At 34.3% G+C, this 15,493-nt stretch overlaps 1 protein-coding gene across 1 annotated transcript in view; it reads left to right on the forward strand.

The window, feature by feature from the left end:
• Positions 1 to 15,493, forward strand: part of VWDE (von Willebrand factor D and EGF domains) — a 59,652-nt gene that overhangs the window by 17,158 nt on the left and 27,001 nt on the right. Inside the window, exons 6-15 of the mRNA XM_072965431.1 lie at positions 273 to 362; positions 1,959 to 2,103; positions 4,656 to 4,873; positions 5,130 to 5,203; positions 6,280 to 6,550; positions 8,599 to 8,807; positions 8,972 to 9,939; positions 12,199 to 12,335; positions 15,028 to 15,183; positions 15,312 to 15,416. Coding sequence (XP_072821532.1) covers positions 273 to 362; positions 1,959 to 2,103; positions 4,656 to 4,873; positions 5,130 to 5,203; positions 6,280 to 6,550; positions 8,599 to 8,807; positions 8,972 to 9,939; positions 12,199 to 12,335; positions 15,028 to 15,183; positions 15,312 to 15,416 — 2,373 coding nt within the window. The remainder of the gene's footprint in view (positions 1 to 272; positions 363 to 1,958; positions 2,104 to 4,655; positions 4,874 to 5,129; positions 5,204 to 6,279; positions 6,551 to 8,598; positions 8,808 to 8,971; positions 9,940 to 12,198; positions 12,336 to 15,027; positions 15,184 to 15,311; positions 15,417 to 15,493) is intronic.

The following is a 15,493-nucleotide window of genomic DNA, read 5'->3' on the forward strand; positions in this document are numbered from 1 at the left end:
TTTTCAATGATAATATCATTTATTATCCACTTTAACATATATCTTAAATACAAGGTCTACAACACTGATTTATGTTGAGGTTTGAATAATTAATATTTTATAATGATGGAATTTTTCTCAATTTTCAAGTAAGTTTTTAAATTATTTTGTTTTCTATTATATCTTATGCCATATCTCTCAAAAAGTAAAATTAAGTACTTAAATATAATAATTTCCACATATTTCCTCCAGAATTATATTGCTAAATGATTGTTTGTTAACCATATTCATAGATATTTTGCAGTGCTTCCATCTTTTACTTGGAGAAACCACATGTACAAAGTTTAGTCATCGAAAGCCGAGAATTTTTTGCAGGCATTAAGGTATGTAGCAATGAGGATGGATTTGAAAAATTATTCTACTGGAATTGTGTTTTCTATACTGTGACCTGTGGATGCTGGTTCCAGGACCTCATCAGAGACATCATGAGACCCAAGAGTTTGTATTTTTGACAGATAACTCAAATAACTCTAGTGCCAGTGAGGTTTGAGGGTCTGTTAATGGACTAAAGTTGGAATATACCAGCATTTTTTTTCACAAATATCTCAGAGTAGATTAAAGCAAAAATCCTGTTTCCATAATTAATTCTATCATGTATCCAAAAGTTAGAGTATCAAAATTTATTATGCATTTTGGAAGACATGTACCAGGTCAGGTACTAGAACCTCTGGCTAGAGTAGAATTGACTGAGAAATCTAGGCTTTATGCATAAGATAGCAAAGATTGAACTAACTAAACAAGATAATATCTACAGTCACTGCTGGTAGCACTGGGGTCCAAGAACTAATGAGCTATTCCAGCAGATAAGCAGCAGTGACAGGGAACCCACAGGTGATGGAAGGAGTGTGGCCAGTATCAAGAGGTCTAGGCAGGCAAGCACTGTGCACCCTCTGAGGTCTCAGCCACGGACTGGAGTTTGACCTGAATTCATCTCTAGTTCAAGGATAAGACAGGATCATTCACAGACTGAAGAACAGGACTTAGAACCAGGGCAAAACCTGTTTCTGGATAAAGTCCATTTATACACTATAGGGAGCAGAGAGAGAAGTGAGGAGATTGAACTATGTTGTCATAACAGCATAAAGCACAGTGGGAGTGGAAGCAGAGCTCAGACCCTGGGAGTCTGAACCTTGGCATCTACACTGGTAAGAACTCAGCAGACAACATTAGTGTGAGTGGTCGGCCCACAGGTACTGTTCCTATGCTGGGCATTGGTGGTTCAGTAGTAGAATTCTCGCCTGCCCAGGTACTGTTTCTGATTAGGCTAACAGGGAGAATATTGAAAACCATCTGTTTTGAGAGCCAGCCAAGAACGGAGACTGCATAAAAATTCTGACCTCAACAAAGGACTGACCTGTGAACTGGGACAGGACCAGTCCTAGGTTTCAGTACTCAGTAAACCCAACTGTGGAGAGCAGAGGCTGAGAAATAAGCTAAATGTTGGGACATTTCATGTGACAATAATATTTTGATTTATGTATGAAAATACTTAGATTTCTAATTGATACTAGGGATGATATTAATCCCTAAGAATAAGTAGAATATTCCACTGGTGTGTCAGTAAACCTTGGCAAACAAATGGAAGAATATAGGAGCACTCCGTTCTCCAGTGCCCACCATGAGCCAGAATCACTAAGGCAGGCTCCAACCGGAGTGCCTAACATGTGCTAGGGAACCAGTTTGTGTCTAAACTCAGAGCATTACAGTGACTCCATGTACTCTTCTGTTCGCTGCTGATGTTTTTAAGGGTTTGGTTTTAATCGATCCTGTATAATTCAAAAATTCTAGTGCTTAAGTTATTACTACCAGCTCATTTAGCAAAATATGAGCTATTGAGGAAAAAATGCCCTTTCAAAATTATTGTACCTTAGAAATAAATTCTATTGAACATGACTGCTCTGCATATTTTCTTATACCAGTTACAGCCTGAACTGAGCACTATATCGGAAGATGGGAAAGCATACAAGCTGAGGGTGGAGAGCACAGTTCCTGTCGTTTGTCCTGAATTCAGTGACCTTGATCAGGAATGCAAAATCTCGGTAAAACTGACCACTGTTGATCAAGGTAACATACTAAATCCATTTAATTTTATTACTACATTTCAAAAAGTAACTAACGCTTTTTTTTTCTTCCAGAAAGTCATTGGAATGTACTCATGTAATTAATCATGTTGCATGTTTCTATCAAACTAGAGCTCAACCATGTTAATAATACTGGACCAAATTTATGATAGCCAAAGCAGTCTATTTCACAGTCCACATTTATCCCCCCTGGGCTCAAAGCACAAATTAGAAAGAAAAAACAATGCTGAAACAATCTCCTCCTTTTCATTATCTTTCTTCTCCTTTGCCTCTTCCTCCTCTTCCTTCTCCTTTTTTATTCTCTTCCTCGTCCCCCCTGTTTTTTCCTCCTCCTTCTCTTCATCTTTCTGCTTATTCTTCTCTTTGTTTTATTTTCAGAGATTGAGGGGTTAATTGCTCTTCAAGATTTTCCAAATCATCCCTCATGGGGGAGGTGTGATTAAGTTATACTAAAAGTTCATGCTTATGCAACATGGATCTCATAATGCATACTTCACACTTCACTCCCTAATGTAAGCTCATGTTTGAGGTTTTTGTGTTTTAAAATTCTTCCATTTAAGTTACTAGTTATATATATTTTATGATACATGGCCACATAAATGTCCACTGTTACAGCCACAACGAGAGCTAAAATTCTGCCACAGAACAAGATAGAATATGAGAGGACAACCCATGTGCAGCCATGATTGGGTTGGTTGGGTTCTTTTTTTCCCCCAAGCCTCCTGTGTAGAGGCCAAAGCATGTAAAAGATACATAAATTAAGATATAACTTTTAAGATAGATTATAATTCTGTTCACATACCTTTTCACCATAAGGCATAAAATTTTATTTAGTAAATACAAATGTATCTAAGTCTTCATGTCTGTATTATACCTAATTAAATCAGAGAAACAAAAGGATTAAAATGCTAAGGAGAGAGAGTCTCATGGGAAGGATGTGCCCAGAAAAAGAGATGGATACAGGGTGAGAAAGGAGAGACAATCCCGGCATGTTTGACAGGCACCAGGGTTAGATAACAGCCAGCTACTCACTCAGCTTTCAGGAGCCCCACGAGCAACACTTCATTTTGAAGTACAGCCCAGAAATATGAAATTAAATGCTCTCTCTCAAACTGTTTGACACAGTTCTACTTCAGACTACCTCTGAAAAGCATAGTAAACCAATTTTACTACAGTTTGTGGGGGAGAATAGGAAACAGATGATGTTATTGACATATTTCAAAATTGTGTTAAGCAAAAGATTTCCTTCCAAATATACTTTAAACTGTATTTCATGCACTCAGTTCTTTCAACAAGATAACCATTGCTATCATAATATAAAAACAACCTAAATACATTCCTACATTTTAGAAGTTTGCATGTTCTGATCATTTGTCAATTGAAAACAATTTCCTTTTTGGGGGGAAAATTTCTGGATTTCATTCTGATACTCTTTATCTTATCTTCTTTAAGCGTATTTTCATTGTATCTTGACTTCCATAGAGAACAAGTTGGTGCTCCCTAGTATATTTCTACAGAGACAATGCTGCTTTTTCACAGGCTTAAAGAGAACAGCACCTGGCCCTCATACCATGTACCAGGGGAATGATGTCAGGATTCTATCTATGCCAGATATATTCCATATCCACCTTAGGGAGCTAGTTAAGAGTTTGGATGTTTCTGTTATTTTTTATGTGTATGGGAAAAAATGCATGAAGAAAAATTTTGTTCAGGAATTTTGAATCTAGTGCAGTGTACCTATGTCAGACCAATGTAATTTTATACCTGAAAGAAAGTGTTTAATGACTTCTTTCTTCCTCCTTGATGTCAGATGGACTTTGTAGTCATTCATTGGATGTGAGAGCAAATTCTTTTGTTGCCAGTTTTTAGAGGACTCTATCCTTTTTGTTTAAACAAATCCCTGGAGTTCTTTTCTTTTCTTCTGTTACCATTTTCTTTCCAAATTATTTTTTTGTGTGTGCTCTTTGTTCCATAGATAAGAAAGCTTCTCATAGTTCTGAATATATTAGGACATTTGGGAGGTGAAAGAGGTAGTAGGTTATTACTCAGTTGGTTTTGATTTTTCTATTTTTTAAAATGATGAACTCTGTATTAATAATTAAATCTGTTTGATGAACTCTGTATCAGTGATTGCTGGTATCACTCAATGGATAGAACATGAGTTCAAGTCCTAAGACATATCTGGACCCAAGGCCTAATTATTAGGCAGAAAATGGTTAATTTATGTTTCTTAGTGTTAGAATTATAATTTTTTTTACAGAAACAAAGATAAATTTAATATTTCTTCTGAATTTTATCCAGGTGCATATGGATTTATGACCTATTGAAAATAGTTATATATATATATATTTATGTTGATTAATTATTTGTGAAGATCAGGTAGAGTTCAATACACTTGGTTTCATTTAGGCAAATATTACAACCATAGCTTCTAAGTAATCTCTCAATTCAGTGTTCTGTGTTAATCGAGTCATGAGATGCTTTGTTGGGTATATTCTCTTAGGAAAAATTTCCATGTGTTTTTCATTAAAATAGGCAAAGAACATCTAGGCTTAAATTTGGCACTGTCTTCCTGCCACGTGGACCTTCACCGGACATCATCCTGTGTTAATGGAACATGCAGCCTTGCTTTTGTGTACTACACTGCTGTAACAGACTTTTCTCGAGATGGAAATAGAGTTACAAGTATTGTAGTGGAACCTATAGTTAGTGACGATTTCCTGTGGAACAGCTACATTCCAGACAGCATCCAGGTTAAGAAATTACAAAAATACCTTTATAAACGAAGCTTTAAAAAAAAAGATATGTGTATTTTATCACTATACCTTGTAAACGTTTCATTTCAAAATTATTTAATATGCTATTTCAGTTTTTAAATGATTCCATTTTCAGTAACTTTGATAAACGCAATAGTTAATTGAAAATTCATTGCAATTGCTAGGAAATTTACTGTATATCACTAAATAACTACTAATGGTAATATTTACTGACAATTTCTTTGCTTTTAAGATCAGAGTAAACGATGTCCCAACTGCTTACTGCTATTCATTTACTGACCCACATATAATTACCTTTGATGGCAGGTAATTTCCTGAAAGTTTTTTCTCTTAGTAGTTTGTGTTTCTTTTGGATTTTGTTATTTTGTTTTAAATATCATATTATTTCTACATGATACTTAAATAATCTTTAAGGTTTAGGCAAGATGATTAAACTAACATATTATAATCATTTAAAAAACTAATCACTTCTAATTCACTGCAAGGATACTCAGGGGAAATTTTAGCCATCATGAATACCTGGCTATCTACCTTTGGAACTTAAAGTAAAATGAGCAAAATAACCAAAAAGCAATCTAAGCTATCTTGCTATTAATAGCTGCAATAGAAGGATTTAAACTCAGTTATTCTGTTCTGGGGAATACATTTTAAGATGTCGCTATAGAAATAATAAGAACACCTCATTGTTGAATCATAATTTCCCCTATGAAGCAAAGTAATTTATTCTTTTAAAAATTGTAATGTGATCACTGTTAGTAAAATTATTCAATAGGAGCTAATAGATATAGAACCTCTCCAATAACAAATGAAATTCCAAACGTTTGAACAACTATTGAAAAGTTGTAGCAACTGATCCCACATGCAAGATCCTTTATGGTTATAATCAAAGGCTTAGAAATTTCAGTGGAAAAACCTCAAGAAGGCATAATGGTGATTAATTTGTTATAATTCATCAAGATTGTGCAATACTTAAGTGACAAACCCTGTTCTAACTACTGGAGGTATGGCAACAAACAAAACAGACATCCATTCCCTGCTCACATGGAGCTTACCTTTGTATGGGTGAAGAAGTGTACACAATTAATAAATAAAAGATACAGTGTATCTGAGAAAATGGGTACTATGAAGAAAACTAAAGCAGTGGCCAAAGAGAAGGCTGACAGTAAGGACTGACAAGTGATGAAAGAGAAGGAAAGAGCAGTGAGAGGTTTAGGTGTCGATCACGACTTTGTTTCATTCGGTACTCTACAAATAATTGCCTGCAGTATATAAAGCTATTAGAAACATAGATTTCTTTCATTTTTGCATCAAAATATATTGAATGTGTATAAATTAATATACATTTTGGTTTGTATAATGTAATCGACTTTTGTTAATGATAGGATGTATGATAACTTCAAGACTGGAACGTTTGTGCTTTATAAGAGTATGTCACGTGATTTTGAAGTCCATGTACGTCAGTGGGACTGTGGAAGCCTTCACTATCCTGTGTCATGTAACTGTGGCTTTGTTGCCAAAGAAGAAGGTGATGTAGTTTCTTTAGACATGTGCAGTGGACAGCTACATGAATCACAGCCATATTTATTTGTAAAGAGCCACGACATAACCAGCAATATCAAGATAAGTGAATCTTACTTAGGAAGAAAAGTCACAGTATGTATAATTCTTTACTGTTAAAAGTATTTTTCATTTTTTATACAGATTTTGGATTCAAGTCTTGAGTTTCTTTTCATCTCTACTAAATTAGGAACCATTATTTTTCAGTATGAGTTTTTTCAAGAAAATAGCTTTCAATTAACACTGATCTTAGAAGGAATACAATTTTTTTCACTTACCACACACAGACAGACACAACATAGTTAAAACTGTCAAGTCTAAAGTGTCTTAAGATTTCAGTATGATAACCTGGTGGGTTATTCATAAAAAATATTTTTGACAGTGCCTAATAAACGGTATATTAGGTGAAGATAACATATATAATTAAGAATAAATATTCAGGAATAGCTAACCTATTTTTGAAATGAATACAGATGGTCTGCCTCAGGAATAAACTGGTAGATGCACAAAAGGGATTAGAAAAATCAAGAAACAGATCCAAGATTATATATTCATTAATATTTTTAAAAAATACTTCATATTTGTGAGCTGACTGTTTGCATTCTAAGATTATCTTTCTTTTATCTCCCAAAAAAATTCCAGGTGGATAAAATTGTAATTTAAATGAAAGTAGTAGAAAATGCAGGAGAATGTGTTTGTAATATTGAGATGAACAATCATTTTTGACATAACTTTCTATACTTGAATTCCATCATCAAAAAACAAAATGCAAATCACAAGCTGGGAAAATATTTGCTACATATAAAACATACAGTTAATGTAGAAAACACTCAACTATCACTAACGTATAATCAGCACTCCAGTTAAAATGAGCAAGTAATATAAACAGGCAGTTCACAAAAGAAATAAAACTGACAAATGTCAAAAAGTACAAATAATCAACAAAAATACGAAAATCTCAGCCTCATTAGTTACCAAAGAAATGCAGAGCAAACGCTTCTCACACAGTATTGGCAAGAAGAAACAGTTACAGCCTTTCCAGAGGACATATTCGTATATAATAAATTGAATCTGTGCATCTTTCAAGAAATTTTAACTATAACTCAATAAAAAAAAGTAAAAAAATTTTTACTTCTAAAAACTTATCATAACAAAATAATTGAGGATGTGCAGAATCCCAGTGGTGTTCATTGCATTTCTCCAAGAGAGAAAAGTTACAAGTAATCAGGGATGAATGAAAGAGCTTAACCAAAACCCTAAATATAGTAACATCACATAATAGGTTACTTTTAAGTCATGAAAATTTCGGAATAATTGGATATTTATTGATAAGTAAAGATACTAATGGAATATAGGAGATGTTTTGAAAGAATTTGCACCAAATATAGTAGCTACCTCAGACTGAGTAGTAATGTAAGGTTTGTTTGCCTTTTAAATAATTTTCTGTAATGAACACTTACCATTTTTATAAAAAGGAAGAAAATGCTATTTTTCAATTAAAAAATTTAAGAGGGGGAGGAGGGACAGAGGAACAAACACAGGTGGCATATTTTCAGTGATTTTCAATAGACATCCAAGTCCCGGATCTGGGAGAGGTGAGCCTCCTGTGAGGAGGATCCTAGTCAGGTAACACGGATGATTCAACAAACCCTGTGCTCTCCTTCCCAACTCCCCAGGCAAGTTTCTGGTATAATTTGGCTTCTGATTCTGTTTACCTACTGGCTGCAAGAGAATGCTGGTTAACCACAGGAATATATACCCCTCCGGAATTACATTTATCTGTGTAAATTAATTACTTGGCCGTCTAGGTCTATATTAAATCATTATTATCAGAGGCATTACTTGGTAAACATTATCCTCAGGATTTCTAGCTGTTTTAATTATAAAATATTTACTTTAGTTTAAATTATTTAAAGAAAGGGGTGTAAACAAAATATCTCAATGAAAGGATCAATGTGGAGACCAAATTTTAAGCCAGCAAAATGCAAAGACTCTATTTTGACATATAGTATTAGAAGGAAAGTTGTGGTCTGTTCTATTCTCTTTTTATATTAAAGGAATAAATTAATTTATTTCTTAAATACTAGTGTTTTCCTTAATCGATACTGCATATTGTTTAAACATCTTTTATTTCTGTATTTCAGATCTGGTTTTCTTCTGGAGCATTTATCCGTGCTGATCTTAGTGAATGGGGCATGAGTTTAACAATCAGAGCCCCTAGTTTAGATTACAGAAACACTTTGGGACTTTGTGGCACCTTTGATGAAAACCCAGAAAATGATTTCCATGATAAAAATGGGATCAAAATTGATCAAACTTTTAATAACTGTTTTGCTTTTATTAATGAATGGAGGTAAGAAAGCAAATTATTTTCATTTGTTATTGTATTAATATTTGACTTAAAGTGAGTGGTGAGTGACTCAATACCCTGCTTTTTTTGGTGGGGGGGGCAACACATTAGTGAGAAAAAAATGTTCTTGTCCAAATTACTGTTCTTTTCTGTTTTCCATCTGGAAGGATATTGCCAGGAAAAAGCATGTTTGACACAATGCCAATTTCTCCGCCATCACCTACAAAACTATCCTACTGTAGCTGCTCATTGAACACTCCTTCATTGTATCCATCTTCTAATCATCTGGATAGTGCTTCTCAATCAGAAATTGGATCCGCTTGCAAAGACCCTAGATATGTCCAATTCTCTTCCTTAATACCAGAACTAGATGTCACCTCTGAATATATTAATTCAGAAACTCTTGTCAGAGGAATAAATAAGCGTAAGTCTCAGGAAGAAAATAATTTAGATTTCTTTCTTCAAGAAAAAAAGTATGTGAACCTAACCAATCTGGACTTAAATTTACAAAAACATCCTGACAATGAAAAAGAAGATGCACCAAAAGCTTTGGACAAGGGGAGACATACACAGGAGCAGGGTAATCACAGCCAAGAAACAAGCTGGGATCAACAAAACAGAGGGAAACAGCAAAACTTCCATGAGTTTCTTCCATTGTTCGCATTCCAAAGTCTCAGCCAAAGTGACCTAGAAGAGTTTGCTTACTTTTTCCCCGAGGACCACACTGAGGACATCCACCAAGAGTTTGTCCCCACGTGGCCCACACCATCTGGCCTCACCGAACACAGCACGTTGGCACTGTGTCAGCAGACTCTTGCCAATTCCAGCATAGGAAGGCTCTGCCTTGCCTTTCTTGGTAAGAGACTGGACAGTGTTATAGAGATGTGTGTTAAGGATGTTCTCCTAAAAGATGACCTTAGCTGGGCAGAAGCAGGTGTGGCCCTTTTAGAAAATGAATGTGAAAAGAGGATTTTGGAAGAGGGGAGACGTAACAGAAAAGAATACAGCAAGTCAATTGAAGAGATTCTGTTGGTATTAAAATGCCCCAATTTATGCAGTGACCACGGGCAGTGTATGGAATGGGGGTGTGCATGCTCCCCAGGCTTTAGTTCCTATGATTGCAGTGATTCGCACGGTAGGTAAATACTCTCCAACTTTGATATTGTGTATGTTATTTGATTATGAAAACTTTGTTCTTTTATAGCTTCAGTATCTTAACAGGCTTTATTCAGCTTATATACAGAAAAGAACTCAAATTATGTTAATTAATACGTTAATAATTTTCCAGCAATGTCTCATTTTACTCAGAGTAAAAGCTGAAGTCCTTATCACAGCCTATAAGACACAGCGTGATCAGGCACACAGCATCTCTTGAGACTCATCCTCTGTTACTCTCCCTGTGGCTCATTCCACTCCACCCACTTTGGTTTCAGCGCTGTTCCTTAAAATGCCAGGTTCTCTTGCCCCCAGGGCCTTTGCACATAGCTGGTCCCTCTACTTGCAGAGAATAGTCAGTTTCTTCAGAACTCAAATTTTAGTATTTTCAAGCACAGTGTTTATAGTATTTTCCTAATTACACTAATTCACTTAATTTTTCTCTAACTTATCTAAAATGTACAAATTATTTTGTCCCATTATATCACAGAAAGACACTTGAAAAAGTCAATTTGATTCTATTAACCACTAAACCAATAACTCCTAATTTTCTTACTACCACCACCAACCTGCCCTTTTCCATCTTAATAAATGCAAGCTTCATTCCTCTAATTGTTCATATTAAAAATTTGTAGTCACTTTGACTTTTCTTTTTCATTCATGCCTTATGTTTGATCCATTAGCAGCAAATCCAGCTCTAGCTTCAAAAAATTTCATCTCCTTCCCTGTTACGAACTTAGTCCAAGACACTGTTACCTCTCACCTGGATTATTATAGATTCTCTCAGTTTTTTTTTTCCATGCAGCAGCTAAAGGGATCCCTTGGAGATGCAAGTCACATCATATTACTCCTCTGCTTAAGTCCCTCTATTGGCTTTTCATCTTAGGAGTAAAATTCACAGGCCCTACCATGGCCTAGAAGATTGTATGTAATCTGAGACTCCTCTCTCACTGAATTTATTTACCATTCTCTCCACAGGTAATTACTTTCCAGTATTCACAGTGGTTGCTTTGCTCAAAAAGGGCAAGCCTGCTTCTACCTCAGGACCTTTGCACTATGGCTCCCTCTCCCTGCAGAGCAATCTTCTATCACATATATTCATGACTAACTTCCTTCTCTATTCAAATATCATATTATCAGAGAATCCTTCCATTTTAAATAAAATAGTTTTTCTCACACAACCCCATGGCCTTTATCTTCCTTAACAGAGTTAATACATTTTTCTTCATTGCCTTGAAAACCCTTACATAGTTTACTTTATTTTTTCATTTGCTTATTTTTGTCTTCTCATATTAGAATGTAAGCTACGTGAAGTCAAGGACTTTGTTGTGTTTATTACCACATCTCCAATCTCCAGAATAACACTAGAAAAACAGTAGTTGTTCAATAAACGTTTGTTGAATATAGGAAAGAGAAACATGTTTTTTTAATTTTCATAAATATCTCAGGGTTCTGAATACACATAATTTAGGATTTTTATATCCTACCGCTAGTAAAGCTATTTCACCTAAATTTTGCCAATACTTAGATAAAGGACTCGATTACTTTTATATCGCATTTGTCTATTTTGACAAACAGATCTTGCTGATAGAGATAATGAATGATCTTACCAAAACCAGAACCACAGATGTAACCATGTGAAGGTCAGTTAATTCTGACTGCCAAAAGAAATTTTTTTCTCCTCGGACTGAGAAGTACACCTAGGATAATGGTAGTATGTAGGATAGCAATGATAAATTAAAGTATCAGCAATACTGGAACAACAGCATGCCCAAAGTTTGATAATTGTTTTCTAAAGCTTAAATGAAGATTTTTTTTAAATTTTAATACATTGCATGGCTAACTAGACTATCTTATGACAAAGGTTTTTTTTTCTATAAACTGTCTATATAACACAAACCAAAATGCAAAACCAAAACATAGGCCATTGTAGTAGTAATTTGTTAATACTTGTACTTATTTGGTATCAAATATTATTGAAACATTAAATAAACCTGTATAATTAGGCACTGGTGGTATCTGTAATGCTATTTTTATTGGTTTGAATAGTAGGTAACACTTCTTTTAATATCAGATTACTCTTAACATGTAATAGTTTAATTAATGTGCTAATTAATATTTGGGGTAGACTTTAAAATACTATGTTGCATATGCTTTTAATTTTAGTCTTGAAAATAATTAGCTTTTTTTTCTGGAAGTAGAGAAGATATGTCCTAGTTTTTAATCTTTTCTTCCAAAGACAGGATTCCTGAAATTATAGAACTTGAAAATGCTGGATTCTGTAATATTCAAAAACATGACTGTATGATGGTGAGAGTTTTTGGTCTAGGCTTCAAAGAATCGCCTTCAATTAAATGTGAGGTGACTAAACTCCAGGTATGTTAATTATAGTGGTGAAAACAACTAAGTTTATGAGTTAATCAGATTGATTTTATCTTAGATTAATTTGGAGTATCAATTAGCAAGATGATCCCAAAGGATGTTGTATCCTCTCAGAGAGCTGAGCAGGAAAATTATTAAGTTGCTTAACCTTAAAGATTCCTTACTTGTTAACTGTATTAAACTGTTTTATATCACTTTTATTGAGGTATTGGCTCACTATTTCAGTTATAATAAGAAATTAAAATAATATCAAATTTGAAATGTAAGCTTCTGTATTTATTGAAATGTAAATTCACAAAGAATGGAGGCCATCTTTATCTAAGACACTGTACATGAATTACAGGATACAGAGAAATGAACAATTTCCTCTTACAAACCAAATAGTGTTTTTCTTTCTTGAGGCCACAAAAGACAGACATGATCATTCAGTTTGAACATTAGTGTATCAAAATATATCTTATTTTTTATGATTATTTACAGGGTATTCCTTTATTCACGTGAGAATTTGTTTTAAGGAAAGTGCTTTGAATTTAGAAAGTTCTTATTACATGGATAAGCTGAAAACTTAAAACAGTAAATCATATTTTTAGCATTCTTTTTACTATGTCTATAAATTGATTATGAGATTGAGAATTTAAGAGGGAAATAACTTTAATATGTGTCTTTATCAAATAGTTATACACAAGAAGTATGCTTATTTCAAGATTTTATGAGCAGAGCCTTTCTAAATGAGTCATGAAATATTTTAACCCCAATGAAATAATGAGACAATAGAAAATGTATGTATAATTTCATCACTTCAGTATTTCTCGAGAATAGTCATTATATTGTTCTTGGCAGAATAAACCATATGACATTACATTACAATTAAGTGATTTGTCAAGAGAGAAGTTCATATGTTTATATTCTCTTGGAAAGTACATTTTGTACTTACTTTAAGAAATATTTTTTGCTGTAATATTTTTTCTCATACTACTTCCTTTCTCCAAATATCTGATAGATAAAGAGTACAATCTGGAATTCTCTAACGCTATACAGAACTATAGAAAGAAAGAAAATATATTCATTAGCCAAAACCAAAATTACCCAGATTAGCTATTTTCTTTCCCACCCTGTTCAGAGTGTTAATATATTTTATTTGTAATACAATTAGATGTATTTTTTAGTATTTGTATTCCATTTTAAATTTCCAGCACATTCTGGTTGATTTTAGTTATATACTTACTTGGGTGGTTTATTCCACATTTAGCGTAGGCTCCCCAAAGAGAGGGGTGGAAATAGGCCCTGTATTTCCAGTCGTTGCCTGGAGTCTTGTTTCAGCACATGAAACCAAGAGACACTGCACTCATCTAAGTGTCAGTGTCATGGCTACCCTGAGACACTGTTACCAGTCCCCTCTGCTGGAGGGGAACCACTGGTGTATCTCTCAGCCCAGTCTACATACCCCCTCAAATATGGAGATTTGTTCTGGTGCTCACTCTTTCACAGGATAGTTTCTACCAGCCACAGACTAGGGTGTTACTGCCTTCCTTTTCTTTTTCCTGCTGACTAACTATATTGAAGCATCAGCATGCTCCTTTCCATTTCTAAGAAATAACATTCTACAGCCATAAATTTTTTAAAAATCTAAATTTAAATTTTGGTGATAAAATACATTCTTTTAGTTTTCTTTGTAGTTACCAGTACCCAGAAAATTATTCTTGCTTTTCTTCTTTAGACACCAATGCATTTCAATGCTGAAAAATAGTACTTAAACTGTAAATCAAGTATAATATGCCAATGAGTTATTAAACAGGGTGAATTGGTTAGAATTTATTTAGTTTCAGGATACATGAATTTACTTAAATTAGCTTGAGCAAAAATGGTATCTATTATGAGGATAGTGCATTCTTCACAGAATCAGGGTAAGAATGTAGTTTCTGAATTCTCAGGAAAAGTCTTAAACTTAGGACTCGAACACCACACTCAGTATGCCTGCATTTGTGTATGTGTGTATCTGTCTGTCACAATTCCACTTTCTTTCTTTGTGGACTTCATTTCTCCCTTTCACTAGATAATGAGCTTACTCCACATAGTGAAAAACATGGACACCAACAGCTCCTTAATTTTTTATCTTGCAACTAAAGCCACCAGAGGCAGACTGGACCAACATCCCTTCTGATACAAAGTTAAAATATCCTAAGTATTTGAAGCATCGGCTTGGCTTAGGTCCACCGCTGGACCAGTCAAGTGTAGTCGGGAGGTGGGTCATATAAGAACATGAGAGGGCCTATGAGAACCATGAAGATGGAGGCAAAAAAAAGGGCAGTTTCAAGACAAGATAGCAGCAAGAGAAACGAAGGATTTTCTGAACAGAAAATCAGTCTGCTGTCAACTATATAATCAAATGTTTCTTCTTGCTGCAAAACTCATTGCATAGTGATTCATCATATATGGCCAATATTGGTTTGATTTGAACCCACAAGAAATGCGTGAGTCATTAGAAGCTGTTTACATCAAATTAGGATGCATATGTTTTTCATTATTCTGAATAAAACTCATTGTTGGTGTCACATTTATTTCTTCATTATATATTCCATTATACCAGGCATGTATTTTAAAATTTGCATTTTGATTATATGTAATTCACTATCAAAGTAGTTCCATAATCTAACAGAGGTTAATTGCTTTCTCATTATGCCTTCAGTATAATAACAGTAAATGGATCCTTGGAGAAGCCATCTATGCACATACTATTTTTCAAAATAGCAGGACTGTTGATTGTCAGCTGCCCACCGATGTTGAGCAGCCTGGTACCATGCATCTGATGGGTGAGATGCCAATTGTGAAGTGGCAATTAAAGGTAAAAGAGAAAAGGTAGACTCATATTTATAAACAAAGTAAATACTTAGGTATTAAAATTTCATAATGAATTTGTGAAACTACACTTAGAACAAATTAGCTTATTATGGAACTATATCCATCTTACAGGTATCTAATGATGGTTATAAATTTAGTAATCCCAAACTAATGACCATATATGATGGGGCTTGTCAAGTTTGTGGTCTCCATGAAAAGGACTCGTGTACTTTAAAGGTATGTATCTTTCCAGTTATTTTCACATTTACATCATAGGTATTTTCATTTCTCTTGCTGTTGGCATATTAATGTGG

This window comes from Vicugna pacos, chromosome 7 (assembly GCF_048564905.1).
Source record: "Vicugna pacos chromosome 7, VicPac4, whole genome shotgun sequence".
Taxonomy (NCBI): Eukaryota; Metazoa; Chordata; class Mammalia; order Artiodactyla; family Camelidae; genus Vicugna; species Vicugna pacos.